Here is a 26,685-nt window from a genome sequence, read left to right as displayed (position 1 = left end):
CCCTCAGTCTAACTAAAGGGCCGGTAAATAGGGGGAGAATATCGGGCAGCTTTGGCCAGTTCAAAAGAAGTGGCCGACATCTGGCCCATGTGTATGGCAGCCAGTCTGACAGAGGCTCCTGTCGAAGGGGTATGACCGAAAAAAAGTCTGCCAATCAGCATCTGATCAGCAAATGACTGAGAGCATTGGCTGGTGTGTTATGGGTGGGGCGACAGATCACACCAATGTCAGAACCCAATGGCTCCTGAGTTTTTTTTGTTAAGCCTGCTGGGTTAAACGAAAATAAATCTGCTAGTGTGTACCAGGCTTTAGATTTGTGTGTATAACTTTTTTTTTTTTTTTGTTGTGTGTATAACTTTTAACTAGTTTTTGGAATACTCAGATTGTCAATTCTGTGAATCTTAGATCACAGCAGCAATTCAAAATCAGTAACATACGTTTAAACAGTACTAGGGATAGGCACATACACAGCATATGTGTGCTCTTAAAGCAGATGGGCACAGAAAGTTATTATAGGTGCCTGGTTTTAGAGAATACAGACAATAATACAGTTCACTATGTGGACTGCATTGGGTGCCATAAGCCCCCAATGAGTACTAATTAGTATACACATACATTTTCTAAGATCTTGGAAAATCTTTGTGACTAATCAGTAAATATTATTTTATTCCTAGACATGAGAACATAAAATTGACCACACAAGCAGAATTTGTGTGTAAGATCTAAAGAAAGCGTGCAGCTCCTTGTAAGAGCAGCAATCTCTACAAAACGAGATTTGTCACTACCCATCACTGTCCTGCGGAGCTGTTCCTCTATGGCCACCCTTAAAATTCAGCTTTCAAAAATCGAATTTTCTCATCCATCTGCCAAATCTTTTCTGCAGCTCCCAATTAAGTAAAAATGATACATCTGACCCATCTTGTCAGTTTCTACTTTCTGAACATGAAAACTTACTTCTACAGCTGACAAGAACACTTTCTCATAGCAGCTTCTCACCAACTAATTTTCTCTAGCTTGAATAATAACAGAAATACATTTTAATCAGGGAAGACAGGGACGCGGTCACTTAGACCATAGAAAAGTGTCAGTCATTTCACGGAAGTCTAATAGATGCTGATTTTCAGGAAAGGTGCTACAGCAGAACAAAAATGATCCTAAGTTTCTTTCAAACACCATAGCATGGCCATGTCCTGCTAAAAATCTTTTTTTTGAATGCATGTTCATTTTTGTTTAAAAGGAGTATAAATAAATAAGTAATAAAAAATGTGTATGTGATAGTTTGATAAGCTATTCAGTAAATCGGAGCATCCATTACCTCGCCAACTGCATTGGAGAGAATGTGAACTATCTTCTCATGAGGAGTTGCTACGACACTCTGTCCATTGATCTCAATGATGCGATGACCTACTCGTACACCACCTCGCTCTGCGATCCCACCTCGCATAAGGCTGCAGATCTGCAAATGAAAAATCCCTGTATAAGCAAAATTAGGCTAATTCTGTTGTTCTTAGGGGATGTTCAACTATCAGCCTGTTTGTACTAGGAAATGACAGAAGTGCCACATGCCATGTAGAAAAAAAAACAGTTGATAATTGAAAAGTTTAAATCTGACTGTTAGCTGTGGGGGACTACTGACACACTACTAAAGACAATAAGCCCAAAATATGAATCCTTTGAAGTTATAAAAAAAAAAAAGTTGTATACCAAAAGATTGTGCCGGTCACTAAACCACAATTTTACATGGACAATCTCAAAAAAGTTGGGACAAGGCAACAAAAAGCTGGCAAAGTAAGTGGTACTAACATGAAGAGCTGGAAGAACATTTTGCAACGTATTAGGTCAGTTGGCAACAGGGAAGTAACATGATTGGGTATAAAAAGAGCATCTTAGTCAGTGTCTCAGAATTAAAGATGAGCAGAGGTTTACCAATCTTTAAAAGTTGCATCTATAAAATGATCTAACAATTTCAGTATAATTTTGCTCAATGTAAAATTGTAAAGACCATCATGTACATTAAGTACTGTAATATCATCAAAAGATTCAGAAAGTATGGAGAAATCTCTGTGGTGGACAAGGGCGAAAAGCAATATTTGATGCCTGTGATCTTCAGGCCCTCAAATACCACTGCATCAAAAACAGGCAGGATTCTGTAAAGAACATAAATGAATGAGCTCAGGAATGCTTCCAAAATCACTGTCTGAACACAGTTTGCCATGCCATCCAAAAATGCAAGGCAAAGCTCTATCATGCATAAAAGAAGCTATATCTGAACATGATCCAGAAGCGCTGCCATCTTCTCTGAGCCAAAGCCCATTTAACCCTTTCACTGCCAGGACCGTACACAGTGTACAGACCTACAGGACTGCCTCTGGCTAGGCCCATACGCCATGCGGACCTCATTCCTATTTCTGCTGTAAGCTCATGGCCACTAGTAATGATATTTTTAGCGAAAATATTGTTTTGATAAACATTTGCGCAAATATGGTGAGGCCTTAAACATTAGTAGCACCTTCTTTTTATTCTACCGATCACATGCTTTCAGAAATTATATAGTTTGGGGGTATTTTATAAACTCTGAAAGCTATATGAAAAATTTAAAACTTCATATTTGTTGAGAAACTTTTGCTTGTTCAATTTTCACGATTGATTTTAAATTTCACATTTTTGCAAAATGGTGAAAATTTACAAGTATTTGTTATTTATTAGTTCAATACAGATTTAGCTTTTATATTTAGTATGAATTCTATAAAATTTGCTGTGTTTGTATCTGCTAACAATGATTTCAAGGTATTTTTTGCAAAAATATTGTTTTGATTAACATTTGCCAAATGTCCCGGGGCCTTAAAAATCAATAGCACCTTCCTTTTATTCTACTGGTCAAGTGCTTTCAGAAAATGTATGGTTTGGGTGGCCTTTTACAAACAAAAAGCTGTAAGGCAAAAATAACACAGCAATGAAAAAATTGGTCCGGTCAGCTGCGTTTAAAAGTGGAGCACAGGGCCTGGCAGCAAAAAGGTTAAAATGGCCTGTTACAAAGTGGAAAACTGTACTCTGGTCAGAAGAACTGAATTGTGACATTTTTGCCAACTGTGGGTGCTGCGTCCTCTGGACTAAGGAGGAGAGGGAACTTCTAGCTTGTTATCAGTGCTCAGTTCAAAAACTTGCATTAGTGCACATGGAATGGGCAGCCTGCACATCTGGAAAGGCACCATCAATGTTGATAAATATATCCAGGTTTTAGAGCAGCATATGATCCTATCCAGAAAATGTCTTTTTCAGAGAAGACATTGCATATTGCTGCAGAACAATGCTAAACCACAAACTGCATTTATAACAATAGCATGGCTTTGTAGTAGAAGAGTCCAGGTGCTTAAAGCGGACCTTCAGTAAGTCTTTCAATTTTCTATCAATTAAATCTTCTGCTCTTGTTGTTTTAACTTTAAATGATGAAACATTATTTTCTGCCAGTAAATACCTTATACAGCCCAATTCCTGTTTCTTGTCTGGTAAAAAGCCTAGGCTTATGACATCATGCACAGCTCTCTCTCACTCTTGTGAGTTTCCAAGGAAGGGAGGGGGGAGAGTCAAAAGAGGGCCAATAAGAGCTGCAGGACTGCAGAGCTGGAGGTGTGTCTGTGTGTAAATCCAGGAAGTGAACAGGCAGCAGCTTCAGCTGCCCACATTTAAAATGGTTGCAGCCAGACTCAGTGGAGGGAGATTTCTGCAGCATATTTGGCAAGTACAGAATCACAGTATATATAAAATAATATGCAAAGTAGTTGGAGGGAAGCTTCAGAATGGCAAATATGTTTTTATTAGAAATGTGAGCAGACTACAGTTCATCTTTAACTGGCCTACCTGCAGTCCAGACCTTTCACCAACTGAAACTATTTGGTGCATCTTGAAAGAAAAATATGACAAAAAAAGACCCAGGACTGTTGAGCAGTTAGAATCGTTTATCAGGCAAGAACGGGACAACATTCCTCTCCCAAAACTCCAGCCACTGATCTTCTCAGTTCCCAGATGTCTACAGAATGTTGCTAAAAGATGATTGGATGCTACACTGTGGTAAACATGGCTCTGCCTCAACTTTTTTGAGATATGTTGCTCCCATGAATTTCAAAATTACCTTTCTGTTTTCTTAAAATGGTACATTTTCTTAGTTTAAAAATTTGATTTTTTTTTATTTTCTATTGTGAATAAAATATGAGTTTACGAGATTTGCAAATCATTGAATTCTGTTTTTATGTAGATTTTACATGGCATCCCAATTTTGTACACCATTTTTCATCTTGTGATCATTAGATTAATGAATCTAGAGACTCTGGACTACTGCACCAAATCTGCCACTACAAATGTTTAAACGGAAAACAGATACAGATTTCCGGAATTACTAAAACCTTTTAATGCCTTTTTTTTTACTGTATTATTTTTTTGCAACATTCTTGCATAATATGTAACTAATGTTTCTGAAAAATATAAAACCCTTAAAGTCCATGCAAAATCTAAAATCCTTGCATCTATAGACACCAGGGATATAACACGAACCTCTATATCCCTGTAAAGAAAAAACAAGTATACATACTTAGTGTATGTTAGTGTTAGATCCCTGGTGTCTATAGATTCAGGGATTTTAGATTTTGCATGGCCTTCCACTTTAAGGAACAACAAACCTACACTGGTCTCTACATCCATACTTCCCTTCATTCCACAGGAGAAAATAATTATATTAACCACTTCCCGACTGCCTCACGCAGATATACTGCGGCAGAAGGGCACATACAGGCAGATTAACGTACCTGTACGTTGCCCTTTAAGAGGCAGCTTGTGGGCGCCCACCGGGAGCTCCGTGAGCGTGATCACGGGTCCTGCGGACTCGATATCCGTGGGAATACCTGCGATCGTCTCACCGGCAGGGGCGTACCTAGAGCGTTTGGCACCCGGGGCGGATCCTACACCTGGCACCCCCCCCCCAACTTTTAAATGAAAAAACACCCACAACTTTTTTTCATTTTCTCGAGAATATTTATTGCACAAATTTGTCAATGGGAGGAATCATGCCCTATTGGTGTCAAAGGAAGGAATGGTGACTCAGCGTCAGTGAGAGGAATAGTGTCCCAAGAGCCAGATAAAGATTTTTTCCCCACAAAATTGTCATTGTAATTGGTCGTTCCTCTCACATGGCATGTGTATACTACAAATGACACCCCAAAATAAATTCTGCTACATCTCCTGAGAATTACAATACCACATGTGTGGGACTTTTTCACAGCCTGGCCACATAGAGAGGCCCAACATGCAGGGAGCACTGTCACGTGTTCTAGGAGCATAAATTACACATCTAAATTGTTGACTAACTATTACACTTTTGAAAGCCCTGGAGCACCAGGACAATGACACGTGACGATGTGGCACTGATACGTGGCACTGATGACAGATGCCACTAATACGGGGCACTGATGACAGATGGCACTTATACTTGGCACTGATGACACGTGACACTGATGACAGATGGCACCGATACGTGGCATTAATGACACGTGACACTGATAACAGATGGCACGTGACACTGTGAGGTGGCATTGATGACAAATGGCACTGATACGTGGCACTGATGACACGTGACACTGATATGGCACTGATGACAGATGGCACTAATATGGGGCACTGATGACACGTGACACTAATATGGCACTGATGACAGATGGCACTAATATGTGGTACCGATGACACGTGACACTGATGACAGATCACACTGATACGTGGCATTGATGACACGTGGCACTGATAACAGATGGCACGTGACACTGACAGGTGGCATTGATGAAAAATGGCACTGATACGTGGCACTGATGACACGTGACACTGATATGGCACTGATGACAGATGGCACTAATATGGGGCACTGATGACACGTGACACTGATATGGCACTGATGACAGATGGCACTGATACGTGGCATTGATAACAGATGGCACGTGACACTGATACGTGGCACTGATGACACGTGGCACTGATGACAGATGGCACTAATATGTGGCACTGATGACACGTGACACTGATGACAGATGGCACTAATACAGGGCACTGATGACACGTGACACTGATGACAGATGGCACTAATATGGGCACTGATGACAGATGGCACTTATACGTGTACGTTATACGTATACCTCTTGCAATAAAACATATTTTTAGCCATGCATTGTGCGTGATTTATATTTTCATTTGAGCCAGCCTAGTGCAATTTGACTTTAAGACTAGACTGGCAATGGCTGCTCAGTATTCACAGCAGGGAGAATTTTATGAGAAAAATGTCTTTGGAGGGACTGTCCCTTTGGAGTTAATTATTAAAGCCCCATTATGGCTGGGGGGAAAAAAAAATATTTGTCAATTCCCAGAAATTTAAAATTTTTTAAAAGTGCAACACTCGCCCCATCTCTTTCCTGTCACCTCACCTGCAAACAAATTTACTGATCTCCTCTTCTAGTAGGTTTTGCCAGACCAGAGCATTAATGCATAAATGTAGTTACATAACTTGTAACACCTCAACTTACATACTGTGTGTGTACACTCACTGTGTAGATCAGAGATGATGCCGCCCGATGCTGAGTGTGTCCTGTGTCCTGTGTGTGCACTGTGCAGAATACAGATGCCGACGATGCCTCAGAGCCTACAGAGCCAGATCCGCTGCGCTGCTCGCCTGAGTAGTGAGTCCAATTTGCTGCCTTCCTGCTCCTACACGCGGAGAGACAGGAAGGAATCACTCCGCGGCGCCGGGGGGGCGGCACTACTAGACGCACGCACTGTGAATGGCTGGCCGTGACCCGCACGCATTGTGACTGGCTGGCTGGCCTGTCAGCAGCCCTGTCCGCAGCGCGCCGCTGCCACCACTATAATCGCGGAGGGGGGTGCCGGCCTGACACCCCCCCAAGTGTGCATCACCCGGGGCGGGCCGCACCCCCCGCCCCCTACTTAGTACGCCTCTGCTCACCGGGAGGAAGAACGGGGAAATGCTAATGTAAACAAGCATTTCCCTGTTCTGCCTAACAACACTGATCACCGCTTTCTGTGATCGGAAGCGGTGATCAGTGTCATGTCACACACAGCCCCCCCCCCCCCGCCCCAGAGTTAGAATCACTCCCTAGAACACACTTAACCCCTACAGCGCCACCTAGTGGTTAACTCCTTTACTGCCAGTCACATTTACACAGTAATCAATGCATTTTTAATTGCACTGATCGCTGTATAAATGTGAATGGTCCCAAAATCGCGCCAAAAGTGTCTGATGTGTTCGTCAATGTTGCAGTCCCGATAAATCACTGATCGCTGCCATTACTAGTAAAAAAAAAATAATAATAAAAATGCCATAAACTATCCCCTATTTTGGGGGACACTATAACTTTTGCGCAAACCAATCAAACGCTTATTGCATTTTTATTTTTTTACCAAAAATATGTAGAAGAATACGTATCGGCCTAAACTGAAGAAAACAAAATGTTTTTTTTAGATATTTTTGGGGATATTTGTTATAGCAAAAAGTAAATAAAATATAATTTTTTTTCAAAATTTTCACTTTTTTTTGTTTATAGCGTAAAAAATAAAAACTGCAGAGGTGAGCAAATACCACCAAAAGAAAGCTTTATTTGTGGGAGAAAAAAAGGACATCAATTTTGTTTGGGTGCAACGTCGAACAACCGCAAAATTGTCAGTTAAAGAGACGCAGTGCCGTATCGCAAAAAGTGCACTGGTCAGGAAGTGGGTAAATCCTTCCAGGGCTGAAGTAATTAAAGCCTAAATCCAGGCATTTATTTTCATGTTAGATGAAAATAAACAAGGCTAGGAAAATATTATGCCGGCCATACACGGTTCGAATTTTGAAAGAATTTTCTTTCGAAAATCGTATCTAAAAATTTTCGTATGAATTTCGCACCATTAGTGGGCTGCAGCAACAGTCGATTTTCGTTCAGAAATAAAATTTGAGGAATCGGACATGTTGGAAATTCTTAGAAAAACTAACGATTTTCTAATCAATGATGGGAGAATCGTGCGAGAAACTTAATAAGAAAAGAAAATGTACGGAGATAAAAGAAAATGTACGGAGATAAAAGAAAATTTACGGAGAGAAAAGAAGATTCCCAGCCAAGAAAATTCTTTTCTGTAGCAACATGAGGTGAAATTGAAGGCTAGGTCGGCCGAATTTCGAAAATCAATGGTGGCATCATCGGATCACAAAAAAAACGAATTTTCTGATTTTGAAAAGAAAATTCGTTCGAAATTCGACCGTGTATGGCCTGCATAAGATCCTTAGATGGAATAAGAAAACTGGGAACATTCAACTCGTCATTAGTATTGGCTGAAGTAAGGATAACTCCTAACTATAAGAAAATACTTTCTGGTTCTAATGTTAGATAAATGTAAAAAAGACAATACATGATATTAAAATAGCTCTCCTCCTACATGTATTCCTAGTATAAAGATAAAAGCAATAAAATATATTTATTTAAAATATGTTCAGTCACTTACAATGCCATTCTGTACACTGAAACCAAGCTGGTATCTAAGGTCAGGTCTCCTGATTAAGACAGTGGTAACTGGAGGACATCTCACGATGTTCAGCTTCACTCGTGACTGGTTCTTTAAGCCCTGTTAAAAAAAAGCAATAATAATTAAGAAAACTATGTATGTAAAAGAATGACATTTACAATGTATACACAAAATACTGTATATGGTCATAGCGGAGATTTGAGCATAGGGCAAATTACTGGAGATACCTGTACTGGAGTATTTCATTAAAAAAGGCAAAAAATTACTGAAGAGATAGTCTGCGTATTTGTGTACAAAATTATGTGTTCAGTAAAACAAAATCGAACACACAGTACTTTTTACTCCCAGTGATGCCATATATTGCTTTTACTTGCTGGACATTTGCAAAATTTGGTCCAGCATTGCAGATTTCAATATATCCATTGGATATACTTAAATTGGTTCTAAAGTTAAAACTTTTTTTTACCTTAATGCATTCCCTGCATTAAAGTAAAAAAATGTTTCACCCCTTGTTACCCCCCCCCCTTTGGTAGACATTGGCTCCTGCTACTGTCAGTCAAATCCTGTGAGGACGGAGTGGGGGGAGTGGCTCAGGTGTGCTGTGTCTAAGGTTGCTCAGGATCACGCCTGCACATGTTCCCTCAAAGTTTGCTATGGAAACACATGCAAGTGAGGAGCGGACAGTGCTGATGGGGGACTCCAGAAAATGAGGTAAGGGACCACTCTGTGCAATACTGCACAATGCAAGTACAGTGGGGAAAATTATTTCGTGATCCCCTGTGGATTTTGTAAGTTTGCCCTCTTACAAAGAAATAAAGGGTCTATCATTTCTTTTATTATAGATGTATTTTAAATAAAAGAGACAGAATATCAACCAAAAATACAGAAAAAACACATGATAGAAATGTTATAAATGGAGTTGCAGTTCAGTGAGTAGAATAATTATTTGATCCACTACCAACCAACAATAATTGTAGCTACCACAGACTGACTACAATATATGCTCATGTGGTACACAGATTAGTCCTGTCAATTTAAGAAGGTGCTCCTAACGACAACTCGTTATGTGTATAAAAAGACACCTGTCCACCACAGAATCTCTTTCTTCCAATCAAACGTCACCATCATGGGCAAGACCGAAGAGCTATCAAAACACATTAGGGACAAAATTGTAGACTTGCACAAGGCTGGAATGGGCTACAAGACCATCAACAAGAAACTTGTTGAGAAGGAAACTACTGTTGGAGTGATTATTCACAAATTAAAAAATAATCATCAATCGTCCTCAGGTCCCCCTCCTTAAGAAGGCACATATACAGGGCCGTATTCAGTTTGTTAATGAACATCTAAATGATTCCGAGAAGGATTGGGAGAAAGTGCTGGGGTTAGATAAGACAAAAACTGAGCTTTTGCCATTAACGCGACTCATCTTGGTTGGATGAAGAAAAATACTGACTATGATCCTAAGAACACCATCCCTACAGTCAAGCATGGATGTGGAAACATTATGCTTTGGGGCTGTTTGGTACAGGCCGACTTTACCACATTGAGGGACCAATGGACAGGGACATGTATTGTAAAATCTTGGATGAGAACCTTCTACCCTCAGCCAGAACACAGAAGATGGATCGTGGATGGGTCTTTCAGCATGACAATGACCCAAAACATACCTCCAAGGCAACAAAGGAGTGGCTCAAGGAGAAGTACATTAAGTTCATAGAGTGGCCTAGCCAGTCTGCAGAGCTTAATCCTCTAGAAAATTAATGGAAGGAGCTGAAACTTTGAGTTGCTAAGTGACAGTGTCAGAAACCATGAAATTATGCCGAGACAGAAGTACAGTTGAATCGCACTTGTTTAATAATAAAAGTAAAAAGAACAAACAGTCAAAACATAGCCAAAGTTCAGTAACCAGAATGGATAGTCAGCCAAGCCAGAAGTCAGGGATCAATGTAGTGGAACAGCAAGCAAGATTTGGAGCCAGAAGAGATGTCAGCAAAGCAAGTCTTGAACAGGATCGCAGGAGATAGTTTCTGTGATGTTGACAAAGACGAAGGCAGAGATCCACTGGGCTGAATGGCTTAAATAGGCAGGACTGACGAGCAGGATATCATCAACAGCTGAGTAACTGTGGAGAGATAGGAGCTGGCAATTAGCTGACAGCTGAGAGGCTAGCTTTGAGAAGGAAGGGCTGAACCCAGCCCTGAGAGACTCCCAAGAAACCTTAAGGATTTAGAGAAGATCTGTAAAGAAGAGAGTGGACCAAAATCCTTCCTGAGATGTGTGCAAACCTGGTAACCACCTACAAGAAACATCTTAACTCTGTGCTTGCCAACAAGGGTTTCTCCACCAAGTACTAAGTCATGTTTTGCTTGGGGATCAAATACTTAATTTTACTCGCTGAAGTACAACTCAATTTATAACATTTGTATCATGTGTTTTTCTGGATGTTCAGTTGATATTCTGTCTCTACCATTTAAAATACACCTCTGATAAAAATTATAGACCTTTCATTTCTTTTAGGTGGGCAAATTTACAAAATCTGCAGGGGATCCAATAATTATTTTGCCCACTGTATACCCTCTTTTTTTTTTTAATTCAGCAGAAAAAAAGAGAGGTCTCTCAACTTACCTTGATGATGCTTTGACAAGTGGACAGTGGTAACCCAACTAAGCTGGTTCCGTTTATGGACATGATTTGATCCCCAATATTCAGTTTTCCTGACTTCTCAGCAGGTCCTCCATGCATCATGTTAGCAATAATAACTGTTGGAAGAATAGAGCCCCAGCCAGATTCTACAATGACAACTCCAAGGATTTCCCCTTTTTGTTTTTCAATAAACACCTGAAAGACAAACAGGAATGCTGCTTACTTTTTCCTGAGAATGGCTACCGATATGTATACAAGACAGTATGAAACTAGGTACTAAGACAGACACTCCTCTCTGTCCGGAAAATAGCACTATTAAAGACTTGTTCCACAATTAGTGTTAATAAGTTGTCTGCAGAGAACACAACAATAAAAACTGCGCTAAAGTGCAAATTAACTAAATTACATAAAAAGAGCCAGCAGCACTCACCAACACCCGGATACCAGTGTAGCAACTTAAGGGCCATACATGGGCCGAATATCCAGGCAGACATTCAGTCCGTGTGTACAGGCAGCCGGTTCAACAGAAGTCGGCTACTATCAAAAGGGGCATGACCGAAAAAGGTCTGCTGATTGGCATCCAATCAGCTCTCTCAGCCAATGGCATCCCCCTGTCAGAACACAATTGCTTAGCAGAGAGATCACTGTACTAACGTTGCATAGTTAGTATGGCAGCTCCTCCCGAGCCCTCCCAGTGGGCTGTTTTTCATTCAGCCCACTGGGTTGAACGAAAAATAAAAAAGTAATAGTGTGTACTAGGCTTTAGCAAAAACTCCATAATATAGCAGCTCTGTGCCTCCTTTATTTTAAGAGCAGGGTAAAACTACTCACAAGACAGTGTAGGTATACAGGTTTCAAACAATGCGATTGTGCCAATACTATTGCACCGCTACACTGTGGAGTTTTCCATGTGCTTTCTTTACCGAGTGCTGCCGATTCAATTGATGCTGGAAACCATTGTCTGAGGAGATGTTAAGCCCACAGAAGATTAAACTTGTCCGCCTGGATTTGGCTGGGGAATGCTGAGCTTTCCTAGACTTCCATGGTATTGGGGTCTTGGAGTCTGGTAAGTGGCCTTATTACTTCTTTGGTGGAGGCACACTGAATTCACTATTACAACACTAAAGACCTACATGATTGCATATCTATGGGACATTATTTTGTGTAACTATTTAGTCACCTGTGGGACTTTATTTACATCTGTTGGATTTTGGGTTTTAGACTTCTAAATATTTGATTCACATATGAAATATCATTGTTTTTCGTGAGCATTATTTATGGCATGATCATTTGTCTTAAAGGAAGAGGATCATTTTTTTTATCACATTGAGGCAACACAACACGGGTTGTTTTACTAATTAGTTGTTTTCACCTAATCCAAAACATAATGGTCACTGTGGTTTTTAAATTATGTGTCTTTACATAGAGTTTTCATGAAAAATGTTTGGAGCACATTTAGCCTATAGCTAAATATCTGCTTTAGGCCCTAGGAGCTAATCAAAGGAACGTGCTGTCTGAAGTTCTTTCGTTTCTTCTCCAGTATGGAATATTAATTTTTTCATTTATTTTTTGCTCTTTGACCTTCTCCTTTCCTACCTAGGCTTTTAGTCATAAACCCAACATTGTGGAAGCCTAGAGCAGCAACAATTCCAAGAAAGGCAAGTATTTAATTAGCCCTTCTATTACTCTTTATTTATTCATCCCCACAAGACTGATAACCCCGTTAATACTTCAGCATTGAAACGCTTTGCATATTTGGTAAGAGCATGAAGTTTCAATTTGCTTTATAAGAGAAAAAGAAGCAGACTGCTGAAGAATGCATAAAATTTCTGTTATGTGCTGTGCCAGAATACTTACATCTTTACAGTTCTCAGACTTTGAGAAATGGATTAGGTCATCATTATACATGTCTTGGGTGTTAAGCAAATCACTGTATTCCTTTTGGCTCAGATCTTCTGGGTTAATGCCATTAGCTCTAAGGAATTCCTGGTAAGCAACACTGAATGCCTGACCTATAGACTGAGCAATGAGCTGAGCCTAGATATAGAGAATAAAGGAAAAGTAAGTTATAGAATAATAACTCAGAAGGTTGAATCACATGAAAAAAAAATAATTTTAATCTATGATATAGAGGCACTCATACATAGACTTTAGATATTTTCATCTGACAGTGAGTACCTCACTTACATACTTAAATCACTATCACCAGTTTAAGTGCTTTTCACCTCTATAAACTGTATACAATAAACTATAGCTTTCTAGTAAGTTGTATTATATGACAGGTTAAAAATGTTATACTAGTAAATTATAATCAATAACAAAATAGATATAAATGCTTTTGATACATCTATTACATTCTATAAGACATCTTAAAAAGCAAACCTGTGCCCACATCATGCATTCTCTACATTTAGACATTTTGAACAAGCAGTTAAAGGGTTAGGGCACACGGGCATACAGCATGCAGAGCCTGCGTAATTACTCGGGACCTATAGCTGCTGCGTACAGCTATCCATTGGGATGAATTAGAGGGTTGGATAAAGCACCTGCATGGATGTATGCTCCAAATGCAATCCAAATGCCGGAGCTTATGGACAAAAAAAGTCTTAAGCCCCATACACAAGATCAGAAATTCTGCCAGCAGAAGTCAGATGTGAGCTTTTGGACAGAAATTCCGAACGTGTGTTTGCTCCATCGGACTTTTGATGGCAGAATTCCAGCCAGCAAAAGATTAAGAGCAGGTTTTCTATTTTTCGGAAAAAGTTCAGATCGGAAATTCTGATGCGCAAAATTCCAATGCATGCTCAGAAACAATTTGACGCATGCTCAGAAGCATTGAACTTAATTTTCTTGGCCCCTCATGGTGTTGTACATCACCACGTTCTTGTCGGTTGAAAGTTCAGAGAACTTTTATGTGACCGTGTGTATGCAAGCCAAGCTTGAGCGGAATTCCATCGGAAAAACCATCCAAGTTTTTTCCAACGGAAAATCCACTCATGTGTACATGGCATAAGATTTTTATTTATGTTTGTGATCCCACTGGGGATATTTTCCCTCATTTCCTGTCTCTATGGCTTCTGTGGGAAAAATGTTTGAAGCAACCAAGACAGTAAAGTACAGATAGCAACAAAATAGTTGTCAGAAGTTTTTATTTTTCCTGACTGTTAAAAATATGCTTCTGTGCCTGTTGGACATATTTTCAATAAGTAGAACTCTCCCCCGAAAAGGACAGAGTAATAAAAACCTGACAGGGCCTCTATCCCTTCCCTGCTTTGTTCAAAATAAAACAACATGTTTTGGCTGGAGCTGTACTTTAACAAACTTGGTGAATCCCTTGGTCATTTTTTGCCATCAGTCTTCTACAGTAGGTTTCCATTAAGCCTTTGTTTACGCTGCCGCGAATTTGAATCCGACATCCCTGCGTGACTTCATTGTGACTTGTAAACGACTTCTTAAACAGAAGTCAATGCAACTGTGTTTAAGTCGCACCAAAAGTAGTGCAGGAACCTCTTTATAAGTTGGAGTGACTTTAGTCACACCAATTTGGTTCTATTGCCTCTAATAGGGCGCGACTTGTCATGTAACTTTAAACTTTCAAGTCGCAGCAGTGTGAACCGGGGCTTAATTGGGATTCTTGGGCTTATTTAGGAGCATATAACCATAAGGGTCTACAAATAAGCTGTTTGTCCAATATTGCTGTCTATGGTTGCATCCAGAGACGTTCCCACATTTGTAGACCATGATCCTGGCTGATGCTCTCTGCTTAAACAGTGCAAAGTGGGCAACGTTAATTGTCAGGATGCTTACCATCTGCTGCCTAGACAGGCTGACCCCCAGAGCCCACCCTTACTTTTTCATATAGGCTCAAATATGCAATTATACCCAATGAGAACTTCTATCTTTGCATAAAGAATTTTGCTACGTACGGTGCCTTGACATTTTCCAAATTTTTCATGTTACAACAAAAAACTTAAATGTATTTTATTGGAATTTTATGTGATAGATCAACACAAAATGGCACATGGTTGTGAAGTAGAAGAAAAATGATAAATGGTTTTCAATTTTTTTTTACAAATAAACATCTGAAAAGTGTGGCGTGCATTAGTATTCAGCCCCTTTTATTCTGATACCCCTAACTAAAATCTAGTGGAACCAATTGCCTTCAGAAGTCACCTAATTAGTAAATAGTGACCACCTGTGTGTAATTTAATCTCAGTATAAATACAGCTGTTCTGTGAAGCCCTCAGAGGTTTATTAGAGAACCTTAGTGAACAAACAGAATCATGAAGGCCCAGAAACACATCAGACAGGTCAGGGATAAAGATGCGGAGAAGTTTAAAGCAGGGTTAGGCTATAAAATAATATCCCAAGCTTTGAAAAGCTCATGGAGCCTTGTTCAATCCATCATCCGAAAAGGGAAAGAATATGACACAATTGCAAACCTACCAAGACATTGCCATCCACCTAAACTGACAGGCTGGGCAAGGAGAGCATCAATCAGCGAAGCAGCCAAGAGGCCCATGGTAGCTCTGGAGGAGTTGCAGAGATCTACAGCTCAGGTGGGAGAACTTGTCTACAGGACAACTATTAGTCGTGCACTCCACAAATCTGGCCTTTATGGAAGAGTGGTAAGAAAAAAAATGCCATAATAAGTCCCATTTTGGGAGAAGCCATGTGGCGGAAACATCAAACATCTTGAAAAAAGTGCTCTGGTCAGATGAGACCAAAATTAAACTTTTTAGCCTAAAAACAAAAAGCTATGTGTGGCGGAAAACTAACAATCGACATGACCCTATACACACCATCCCCACCGTGAAACATGGTGGTGGGAGCACGTTGTGGGGATGCTTTTCTTCAGCAGGCAAAGGGATACTGCTCAGAGTAGATTTGAAGCTGGATGGAGCCAAATACAGGGCAATCTTAGAAGAAAACCTGTTAGAGTCTGCAAAAGACTTGAGACTGGAGTGTAGGTTCACCTTCCAGCAGGATAACGACCCTAAACATACAGCCAGAGCTACAATGGAATGGTTTAGATCAAAGCATATTCATTTGTTAGAATGGCCCAGTCAAAGTCCAGACCTAAATCCAATTGAGAATCTGTGGCAAGACTTGAAAATTGGTGTTCACAGATGCTGTCCATCCAATCTGACAGAGCTTGAGATATTTTGCAGACGAATGGGCAAAAATTTCACTCTACTTGTGCAAAGCTGGTAAAAGACATATCCAAAAGGACTTGCAGCTGTGATTGCAGTGGAAGGTGGTTCTACAAAGTATTGACTCAGGGGGGTTGAATACAAATGTACAGCACACTTTTCACATATTTATTTGTAAAAGAAATTGAAAATCATTTATCATTTTCCTTCCACTTTCACACGTATGTGCCACTTTGTGTTGGTCTATCACATAAAATCCCAATTAAATACATTTCCATTTCTGGTTGTAACATGACAAAATGTGGAGAATTTTAAGGGGTGCGAATACTTTTTCAAGGCACTGTAGATCTTTTTAAATTCATGTTTTGTAGCTGGGTACAGTCAAATGTATGTAGGTAGCTTTAGAAAATGCCTAGAAGGGTTGGTCAGGGTGCTATAAACTTTAGATAAAGAGTGCAAACTTTCATGCTATTTGGAATGCAGAAGGCAGCCAAGATAAACTCTGTAAACAAGGACCAATAGTAACTGACATTGCCAAGCATGGTGTAAACGTTCAAATATGATTAAAAAAAGTCTGGATTATCTTATCACTGAGGTCATGTTTGCCCGCACAATTGCTGTTGATCTAATGTTTAAAAAAAATTCTCATACTTCAGATTTACCAAATTAAGATTGGGTAGATTTTTTGCTTAGTGAGTGAGGGGAAGCTTTGCTGGCTTCCATTATCCAATCATGTGCAAGCAAAAATGTTTGTTTTTTCCCTTCCACCCAGTTCATTATTTTTTGCAAAGTGAATTTTAATCACATTTACTAAGCTAAGGGAAAACTGGCTGGCAAAATCAAAGTTCCCTTTTAAAGTTACCAACCTATTTCCCTTTAATAAATCAACCCATTTGCCGAAAATAAATCTATCTGGTCAGCTAGAGATTATAATTTGCTTTGTAGAGGTATTCTGCAGGCAGAAGTGTCTAAATACTGTGTTTTGTGAGTTATATTTGAACTTTGGAAAAGTAAAGAATGCTATATAGATGGTGTAAATATTGGCCCACATCAACCAATCCTGTATGTAGGACTTGGACATTTTATGGTTCATCTAGAACTAATTACTTGGAGTAATCCTACAGGGTTACTTGTTACTAAAATATATACATAGTTATTATATATACACCAAAAGTATTGGGACCCCTGCCTTTACACACACATGAATTTTAATGGCATCCCAGTCTTAGTCTGTAGGGTTCAATATTGAGTTGTCCCATCCTATGCTATAACAGCTTCAACTCTTCTGAGAAGGCTGTCCACAAGGTTTAGGAGTGTGTTTTTTTGGAATTTTGACCATTGCTCCAGGAAGCGCATTTGTGAGGTTAGGCACTGATGTGGACAAGAAGGCCTGGCTCACAGTCACCACTCTAATTCATCCCAAAGGTGTTCTATCGGGTTGAGGTCAAGACGCTGTGCAGGCCAGCCAATCCTCCACCCCAAACTTGGGGTGGAGGATTGGCTCATCCACTCACTCATCCATGTTTTTATAGATCTTGCTTTGTGTACTGGTGCGCAGTCATGTTGGAAAAGAAAGGGGCCATCCCCAAACTTTTCCCAAAAAGTTGGGAGCATGAAATTGATCAAAATGTCTTGGTATGCTGACACCTTAACAGTTCCCTTCACTGGAACTAACCAAGCCCAACCCCTAAAATACATACCTCACACCATAATCCCCTCTCCACCAAATGAGTTGGACCAGTCCACAAGGCAAGGTCCCTAAAGACATGGATGAGTGAGTTTGGGGTGGAGGAACTTGACTGGCCTACACAGCGTCCTGACCTCAACCAGATAGAACACCTTTGAGAAGAATTATAGCGGAGACTGCGAGCCAGGTTTTCTCGTCCACATCAGTGCCTGACCTCACAAACACGCTTCTGGAAGAAAGGTCAAACAATCCTATAGACACACTCCTAAATCTGGTGGACAGCTTTCCCTGAGTGATTGAAGCTGTTATAGCTGCAAAGGGTGGACCAACTCAATATTGAACCCTACGGACAAAGACTGGGATGCCATTAAAGTTCATGTGGGTGTAAAGGCAGGCGTCCCAATATTTTTGATAATATAGTGTGTGTGTATAATATTATATATATATATATATATATATATATATATATATATATATATATATATATATATATATATATATATATATATATATATAACAGAAAGTCCAATGCACTTCTAATTCAGATTCAAAGGGAATTAATATGACAGCTTTTTGGAACAGGCAGATAGTCCTGATGGTGGAAGTACTCAGTGTAGAAAGTTTTAAAGTGATTGTAAAGGCAGAAGGTTTTTTATCTTAATGCATTCTATGTTTTAAGATAAAAAGCCTTCTATGTGCAGCAGCCCCCCTCATACTTACCTGAGCCCCATCTCTATGAATGGACAAAGGAAGCTGTGACTCGGCTCGGGTGCCCCCGTGGCAAGCTGTACCCGGAGTTTGTCAAAAGACTCCTGAAGGACTCTCAGACCATGAGAAACAAAATTCTCTGGTCTGATGCAACAAGGCCTGAATGGCAAGTGTCACGTCTGGCGCAAACCAAGCACCGTTCATCACTTGGCCAATACCATCCCTACAGTGAAGAATGGTGGTGGCATCATCATGCTGTGGGTATGTTTTTCAGTGACAGGAACTGGGAGACTAGTCAGGATCGAGGAAAAGATGAAAGCAGCAATGTACGGAGACATCCTTGATGAAAAAATGCTCAAGCAAAATCCAAAGCGATCTGGACCTCAGACTGGGCTGAAGGTTCATCTTCCAACATGACTCTAAACACACAGCCAAGATAACAAAGGAGTGGCTACGGGGACAACTCTGTAAATGTCCTTGAGTGGCCCAGCTAGAGCCCAGACTTGAACCCGATTGAACATCTCTGGAGAGATGTGAAAATGGCTCTGCGCCGACCCATCCAACCTGATAGAACTTGAGAGGTCCTGCAAAGAATGGGAGAAACTGCCCAAAAATAGGTGTGCCAAGCTTGTAGCATCATCCTTTTTTTACATAAATTTGCAAAGATTTCAAACAAACTTCTTTCACGTTGTCATTATGGGGTTTTGTTTGAAGAATTTTGAGAAAAATTATAAATTCAATCCATTCTGGAATAAGGCTGTAACTTAACAAAATGTGGAAAAAGTGAAGCGCTGTGAATATCTTCCTGATGTATTCAAATGAATACAATTACAAATGAGCTCTTTTACTTTTTTTGGTGCGTAATTTCTGAAATAGCATAAAAAGCACTTAACATAAGGAACATATATAAATAGCAATGCTTAAGGAAAGAACAAGATATGGAACGGTGAATGTCACAAAAGACTTTTGGTACGCAAGTGTATATTCTGGGCACAAATCCCTTGGTAATTGCACCTAATTAGCATCCCTCATCCATCTTCCTTGAACTGCCTGGAAACAGACTGTAGGCAAGGTCACAGTCAGTGACCAAATATGACCTGCTGGCAAGGTTAGCCAACATCCCTCCATTCTGGCAATTCATACCCTGTCCTCATTACAGCTGTGTCACTGCACCACTCATGCTGGGGAGTTGCATTAAATGAACACACACTGGCTACAGTAAAAAAAAAAATATCAGCAGCACTTTCAACTATTTCAGCACAGAAATAAATAAGCAACAAATCTAAAAAGCATTCCTGGGTAGAGGGGGAAAAAAAATGCAAAATGACATTCTATTTACGTAGCAGCATACTGTTTAGATTAGCTATGCTAACAGGAAGCGACACTGGTGTCATTAATTTCAGCAGCTCTTCCAAGGGAAAAAAATGAGACACAGGAATGGAAGCATTACTTTTCCACATATTCCATTGTGACTTAGGACTGAATTAAACCCACACAAGTGTGAATGATGAACTCTAATTAAATCGAGGCCTGCAAGCCCTAATATATAACATTTATGAATATGGACTTTCCAGCTATTGCACTACACTGTGAGATAGTTTATTCTAATACAAAGTAGGTCTTGATTAAATGGTGATGAACGAAGGCATGTGTTCTTGAAAAATGCTCTACATAAACACCTACTGTATTAAAATGCTTCATTTTAATGTGCAATCCACTTATAGTGCCCTAAATACAATTTTGTGTTCTCACAGCTGAGGCCGTTTACATTATATTTTCCTCCCTCATGAAAGTGTTAACGGAAACTGTACTTTGGTTTCCACAGCCGAATTCGCCCTCTGAAAATGCTAGTTGCCTGGCTGTTGTACTGATCCAAAGACCTTCATTTTTTTCAGAGTCATTGATCCAGAACGAGCGAGTCAGATTTTTTTTTTATCCAACTTCATTAGTTGCATGCGACTAAAGAGGCAACCAGACAGCTAACACTCAAGCATTCAGCAATGGCAGCTTGTGTTGGCAGTTTTTTAGTTCTATTCCCTGTGGGACAAAGTAAATGTAGTACTTTGTTCCTTGTTTAAATGTTTTTCAACCATAGTTTGATGTCAGGCCTGCCCCCCCCTCAGCCGATCAGACAACAGCTTTGAAGGAGATGGTTGGTTCATAGCTACAGCTTGCCTCAGCTGGGAACACTTTTCTCGAGACAAGCAAGAGGAATGCAGAAGCTAATGCCGGCCATACCCGGTTCGAATTTCGAAATAATTTTTATTCGAAAATCGTATCTAAGAATTTTCGTATGAATTGCGCACCATTAGTGGGCTGCAGCAACAGCCGATTTTCATTCAGAAATCAAATTTGAGGAATCGGACATGTTGGAAATTTTTGGAAAAACAAACGATAGTCTAATCAATGATGAGAGAATCGTGCGAGAAATGTAATAAGAAAAGAACATTTACGGAGAGAAAAAAAAGATTCCCAGCCACGAAAATTCTTTTCTTTAGCAACATGAGGTGAAATTGAAGGCTTGGTCGGCCGAATTTCAGAAATCAATAGTGGCGCCATCGGATCACCAAAAAACCAAACGTTCTGATTTTGAAAAGAAAATTTGTTCGAAATTCGACCATGTATGGCCTGCATAACACGTCATAACTCTGCTCGGAAAAAAACTTGGATGGTTTTTCCAACGCTATTGCATAAACAGTCACACAAAAGTTCTCTGAACATGGTGACGTACAACACTACGACGAGGCAATAAAATTAAGTTCACTGCTTCCGCGCATGCATCCAATCGTTTCAGAGCATGCATAGGTATTTTGCACATCAAAATTTGTACAGACGATTGGAAAATGCTCTCAATCTTTTTCTGGCTGGAATTTTGCCAGCAAAAGTCTGATGGAGCATACACACGGTCAGAATTTCTGACCAAAAGCTCACAACCGACTTTTGCTGGCAGAATTTCTGATTGTGTGTATGGGGCTTTAAAAGGCAAACATGGTCAAAATAGCACCATCTGTTTCCCTTATAGTTCAGTAAATCTGAAACGTTTGGTATGACCTAATCTTGCATATATTTTTATATTATATATATATATATATATATATATATATATATATATATATATACACACACACACACACACACACACATTTTTCCAGTGCCTTGCAAAAGTGTTCACCCCCTTGGCTTTTTACTTATTTTGTTACATTAGTTCAATGTTTTTTAATCTGAATTATATGTGATGGATCAGAACACAATAGTCTAGGTTGGTGAAGTAAAATTAGAAAAATATATACATAAAACTATTTTTCAAAAATAAAAAACTGATAATTGGCATGTGCGTATGTATTCACCCCCTTTGTTATGAAGCCCATAAAAAGCTCTGGTGCAACCAATTACCTTTAGAAGTCACATAATTAGTGAAATGATGTCCACCTGTGTGCAATCTAAATGTCACATGATCTGTCATTACATATACACTGCTTTTTGAAAGGCCCCAGAGGCTGCAACACCTAAGCAAGAGGCACCACTAACCAAACACTGCCATGAAGACCAAGGAACTCTCCAAACAAGTAAGAAACAATATTGTTGAGAAGTACAAGTCAGGGTTAGGTTATAAAAAAAATATCCAAATCTTAGATGATCATCTTTGATAATCCCTAGGAGCACCATCAAATCGATCATAACCAAATGGAAAGAACATGGCACAACAGCAAGAGATGGCCACACACCAAAACTCACGGATCGGGCAAGGAGGTGACCCTGGAGGAGCTACAGAGTTCCGCTGGAGTATTTGTACATAGGATGACAATAAGCTGTGCTCTCTATAGAGTTGGGCTTTATAGCAGAGTGGCCAGAAGAAAGCCATTACTTTCAGCAAAACACAAAATGTCACGTTTTAAGTTTGCGAAAAGGCATGTGGGAGACTCCCAAAATGTATGGAGGAAGGTGCTCTGGTCTGATGAGACTAAAATTAAACTTTTTGGCCATCAAAGAAAATACTTTTTGGCCATCAAAGAAAATGCTATATCTGGCGCAACCCCAACATCACATCACCCAAAGAACACCATGTTTTTCAGCAGTTGGGACTGGGAAACTGGTCAGAGTTAAGGGAAAGATGGATGGTGCTAAATACAGGGATATTATTGAGCAAAACCTGTACAACTCTGTGTGTGATTTGAGGCTAGGATGGAGGTTCACCTTCAAGCAACACTTGAGTGGTTTAAGGGGAAACATGTAAATGTGTTGGAATGGCCTAGTCAAAGCCCAGACCTCAATCCAATAGAAATGTCTGTGGTCAGACTTAAAGATTGCTGTTCAAAAGCGCAAACCATCCAAATTGAAGGAGCTGGAGCAGTTTTGCAAAAAGGAATGGGGAAAAATCCCAGTGGTAAGATGTGGCAAGCTTATAGAGACTTATCCAAAGCGCCTTAGAGATGTGCTAGCCGCAAATGGTGGCACTACAAAGTATTGACTTTAGGGGGGTGAATAGTTATGCGCATTGACCTTTTCTGCTATTTTGTCCTATTTGTTGTTTGCTTCACAATAAAAAAAATAAAAAATCTTTAAAGTGCTGGGCATGTTCTGTAAATTAAATGATACAAATCCTCAAACAATCCATGTTAATTCCAGGTTGTGAGGCAACAAAACAAAAAAAAAAATACCAAGGGGGGTGAATATTTTTACAAGGCATTAAATATATATATATATATTTATATATATATATATTTATTAGTGGCCATGCATGCAACCAAACGGCTTTAAGATTCCTACCCAAAATGCAGTCACCCAGTACAGAGAAATTATCTGTTGCTATTCTATTAAATATGCAGGCTCGAACTACCTTCTCTGAATAAGATATAGTCAGAGCTTCAGATATTTGCTACGGTCTCAGGTGTACCCTGTTTGTGATGCAATGACAATTGTCTTCTGTTGAACACCTACATACAATGTAAAGAAATATGGTACTTACATCTTCAGACTCGAAGACATGGCAGATCATCTTGTACTGTCTCTTTCCATCTTGGGATGGGTGAGAAGCCTCCACATTGTCTTGAGAGTTACTGCGTGGCATTCGTCTGCGTGCCATCAGGACAACGATATTTCCAATATCGGCAATGTATGATATTGTCCTCAAAGGGTGATCCATCATTGTCTCCTACAGAAAAGCAGCATGAAAACAGACAATTAAGGGAAAGTATGGCAGAAGAACAGAGACTCAGCCTCTTGAGCCTGCTGAAGCTGAGGCACAGCTAGGGCTCTGTTACATAGACTAGAGTGATTTCTTTCCCCATTTAACTTTCCTAGCCTCAATGTCAAAGATGACAGTTACTCAGTCAGCTACGAGGCATGTGAAGACCCAGTTTCTATAGGAAAGAGAATTGACAGAAAGAAGTAAACAGACCAGAAGGCCAGGCCTGTCCTCAAGCAGCTCTAGCTAAGTGTCAAACAACTAAAATCGTATGTGCCCACACACTGAGTAGACAAAGCAGAAAACCCGCAATACCCTAGGCCATACCAACATGCAATACAGCACGGGAGGCAGGTAACATAAAAAGACTTAAGCCTGCAGCGAAATGACTTACCGGTTATCTTTTTACACAAACTTAGTTCTTATGGCAAATTCATTAAGAAAGACCAGTGCCACAATAACGTACAGTAGTATCCAACACTGACGGCACACAGGCTGAATTTGTGGGAAATCTTGCAGAGTTATACTAGCCAAAAAAATAATTTTCTCAAATTCTACCACTACTAGTATATAACATTATGTTCCAAGCCATACTGGACCTTGAGTGCTGATGAGCCCCATGAAGAGATAATCAAGACAAAACCTAACCACTTCAAACTCGACCTTAATTAGGCTGATTTGAGGGTACCCAGGAATACATATTTTTTTTGTTTTTTGATTATTTAATAAAAACTGTATAATAAAAAATATATATGCTTAACAGGAGAGGCCTGCAGACAATGGGGGTTGATTTACTAAAGGCAAATCGACTGTGCACTACAAGTGCATTTGGAAGTGCAGCTCTGCTAAATTCTATCATCCAATCATGTGCAAGCAAAAATGCTGTTTTTTTATTTTCCTTGCATGTCCCCCCTTAGATCTACTGCGATTGCACTTCCAAGTGCATTTGCAGTGCACAGTGGATTTACCTTTAGTAAATAAACCCCAATGTCTGCAGGCCTCTGCTGTTAAGCAAAGGTCTAAAAAGGTCTAATTTCCCCTGTATTTAGGTAAGATTTCTTGGTGGGGCACATATCTTCCTTGGGACATTGCAGGAAACAACACCCCCCCCCCCCTTCCACCATTCCTTTTTACATGGGGAGATACTCTACCAGATAGCAGTTTTTAAAAAAATCTATGCTACCGAGTGCCACTTAAAGATATAATTTTTTTTTTATCTGTAGTTTAACAACATTTAAAAAAAAAAAAGGCTCATTTGCACTAAACTTCCCTTAAAAAAAATGTCGATATTTTTCACAATTCATAGAAAATATAGGATTTAAAAATACATTTCAACCAGTTGTGGACACCGAATGTGCTATACACACTCACACCATAAAAAACACAGGGAGTTTGTTTCACACCCTGTCCTTCTGTTGCTCGCCCCCTCGTTGCTGGCAGCTTTTGACTAGAAGCTACTGCTGTCAAAAATAGACCACCTGACAGTGTTACTTTTTTATCTACCAAGTTGTATTCATCTGCAAATCAAAGGGATAAAACTTCAATGAATATGATGTGCATTAAGCAACATGCCAAGTAATATTAACCCTTAGTTTACACTAAGCAATCCTAATTAACTAATTATTCCTCTTCTCCCCTTAATAATTGGTTTCCTGATTTTTCCTATTTTGTCACACCTAAATTTAAAAATGTTTTTGTTTTGTTCATTAATTTGTTTTAGTGTTGCATTAAAAATTATCACAAAAAAAAAAAAAAAAATCACATAAGCGTTTATTGATTGGTTTGCACAAAGGTTATAGCGTCTACAAAATAGGGGTTCGTTTTATGGCATTTTTATACATTTTTTTTTTACTAGCAATGGCGGCGATCTGCAATCTTTATCATGACTGCGACATTATGGCGGACACATCGGACAATTTTTGGGACCATTGTAATTTTTACAGCGATCAGTGCTATAAAATTGCATTGATTACTGTAAAAATTACACTGGCAGTGAAGGGGTTAACCATTAGGGGGCTAGGAAGGGGTTAAGTATGTCCTGGGGAGTGATTCTAATTGTTAGGGGGCGTGGCTATGAATGACACTTCACTGATCATAGCTATGGGAGCTATGATCAGTGACAGTGTCACTAGGCAGAACGGGGAGATGCTTGTTTACATTAGCATATCCCGTTCTTCAGCTCCGTGAGATGATCGCGGGTATCCCCGCGGACATAGAGTCCACGGGACCCACGATCCTACTCATGGAGCTCCTGGCAGGGTCGCACGTGCCACTGATGGCGCGCACGTGACTGACCACACGGCGGCAAATTCAGAGGGACGTACCTGTACACTCATTTGCCCAGCCATGCCATTCTGCCGATGTATATATACATGCGGCGGTCGGCAAGTGGTAAAAGGGATTGTTTCACCCGTCAAACTATCTCTACTTATGTCAATCCAGTCACACAGGTGTTTAGATGCAGACACCAGATTCCAGTGGCAAAAATCAGCTGACTAAGGCCAGGCCCAGCCTTTTATCCCTAACTGCAGGCAACCACTTTTCTTGCAGGTATTAATAATAATAATCTGATTTTTGCAACTGGAATCCGATGGCTGCAACTCCATGTGAAGATAGACTTGCACAACTCTGCTATAGAGGCAGGCAGGAGACCTGATTTTCTCTACTGAAGTTAATTTACACTTTCAGGTCTTTCAATTCTACAGCCTGTGAATGGACAGTGAAAGAAGCAGCACACTGATGAGCTGCCTCTGTGCGCT

General features: G+C 39.9%; 1 protein-coding gene across 4 annotated transcripts in view; it reads right to left on the bottom strand.

Moving 5' to 3' along the window:
* APBA1 (amyloid beta precursor protein binding family A member 1) overlaps window positions 1-26,685 on the bottom strand; it is a 224,896-nt gene that overhangs the window by 6,577 nt on the left and 191,634 nt on the right. For all 4 annotated transcript variants that reach the window (XM_077474965.1, XM_077474964.1, XM_077474963.1 and 1 more), the window contains 5 exons: window positions 23,708-23,893; window positions 13,051-13,230; window positions 11,176-11,388; window positions 8,527-8,646; window positions 1,316-1,456 (listed from right to left, as the gene is read on the bottom strand). In XM_077474965.1, the coding sequence (XP_077331091.1) occupies window positions 1,316-1,456; window positions 8,527-8,646; window positions 11,176-11,388; window positions 13,051-13,230; window positions 23,708-23,893 (840 nt within the window). The remainder of the gene's footprint in view (window positions 1-1,315; window positions 1,457-8,526; window positions 8,647-11,175; window positions 11,389-13,050; window positions 13,231-23,707; window positions 23,894-26,685) is intronic.

Source organism: Lithobates pipiens, unplaced genomic scaffold (genome assembly GCF_037356315.1).
Source record: "Lithobates pipiens isolate NorthernLeopardFrog02 unplaced genomic scaffold, aLitPip1_a1.2 Scaffold_13, whole genome shotgun sequence".
Classification (NCBI taxonomy): Eukaryota; Metazoa; Chordata; class Amphibia; order Anura; family Ranidae; genus Lithobates; species Lithobates pipiens.
This window is presented reverse-complemented; position numbering and strand designations above follow the sequence as displayed.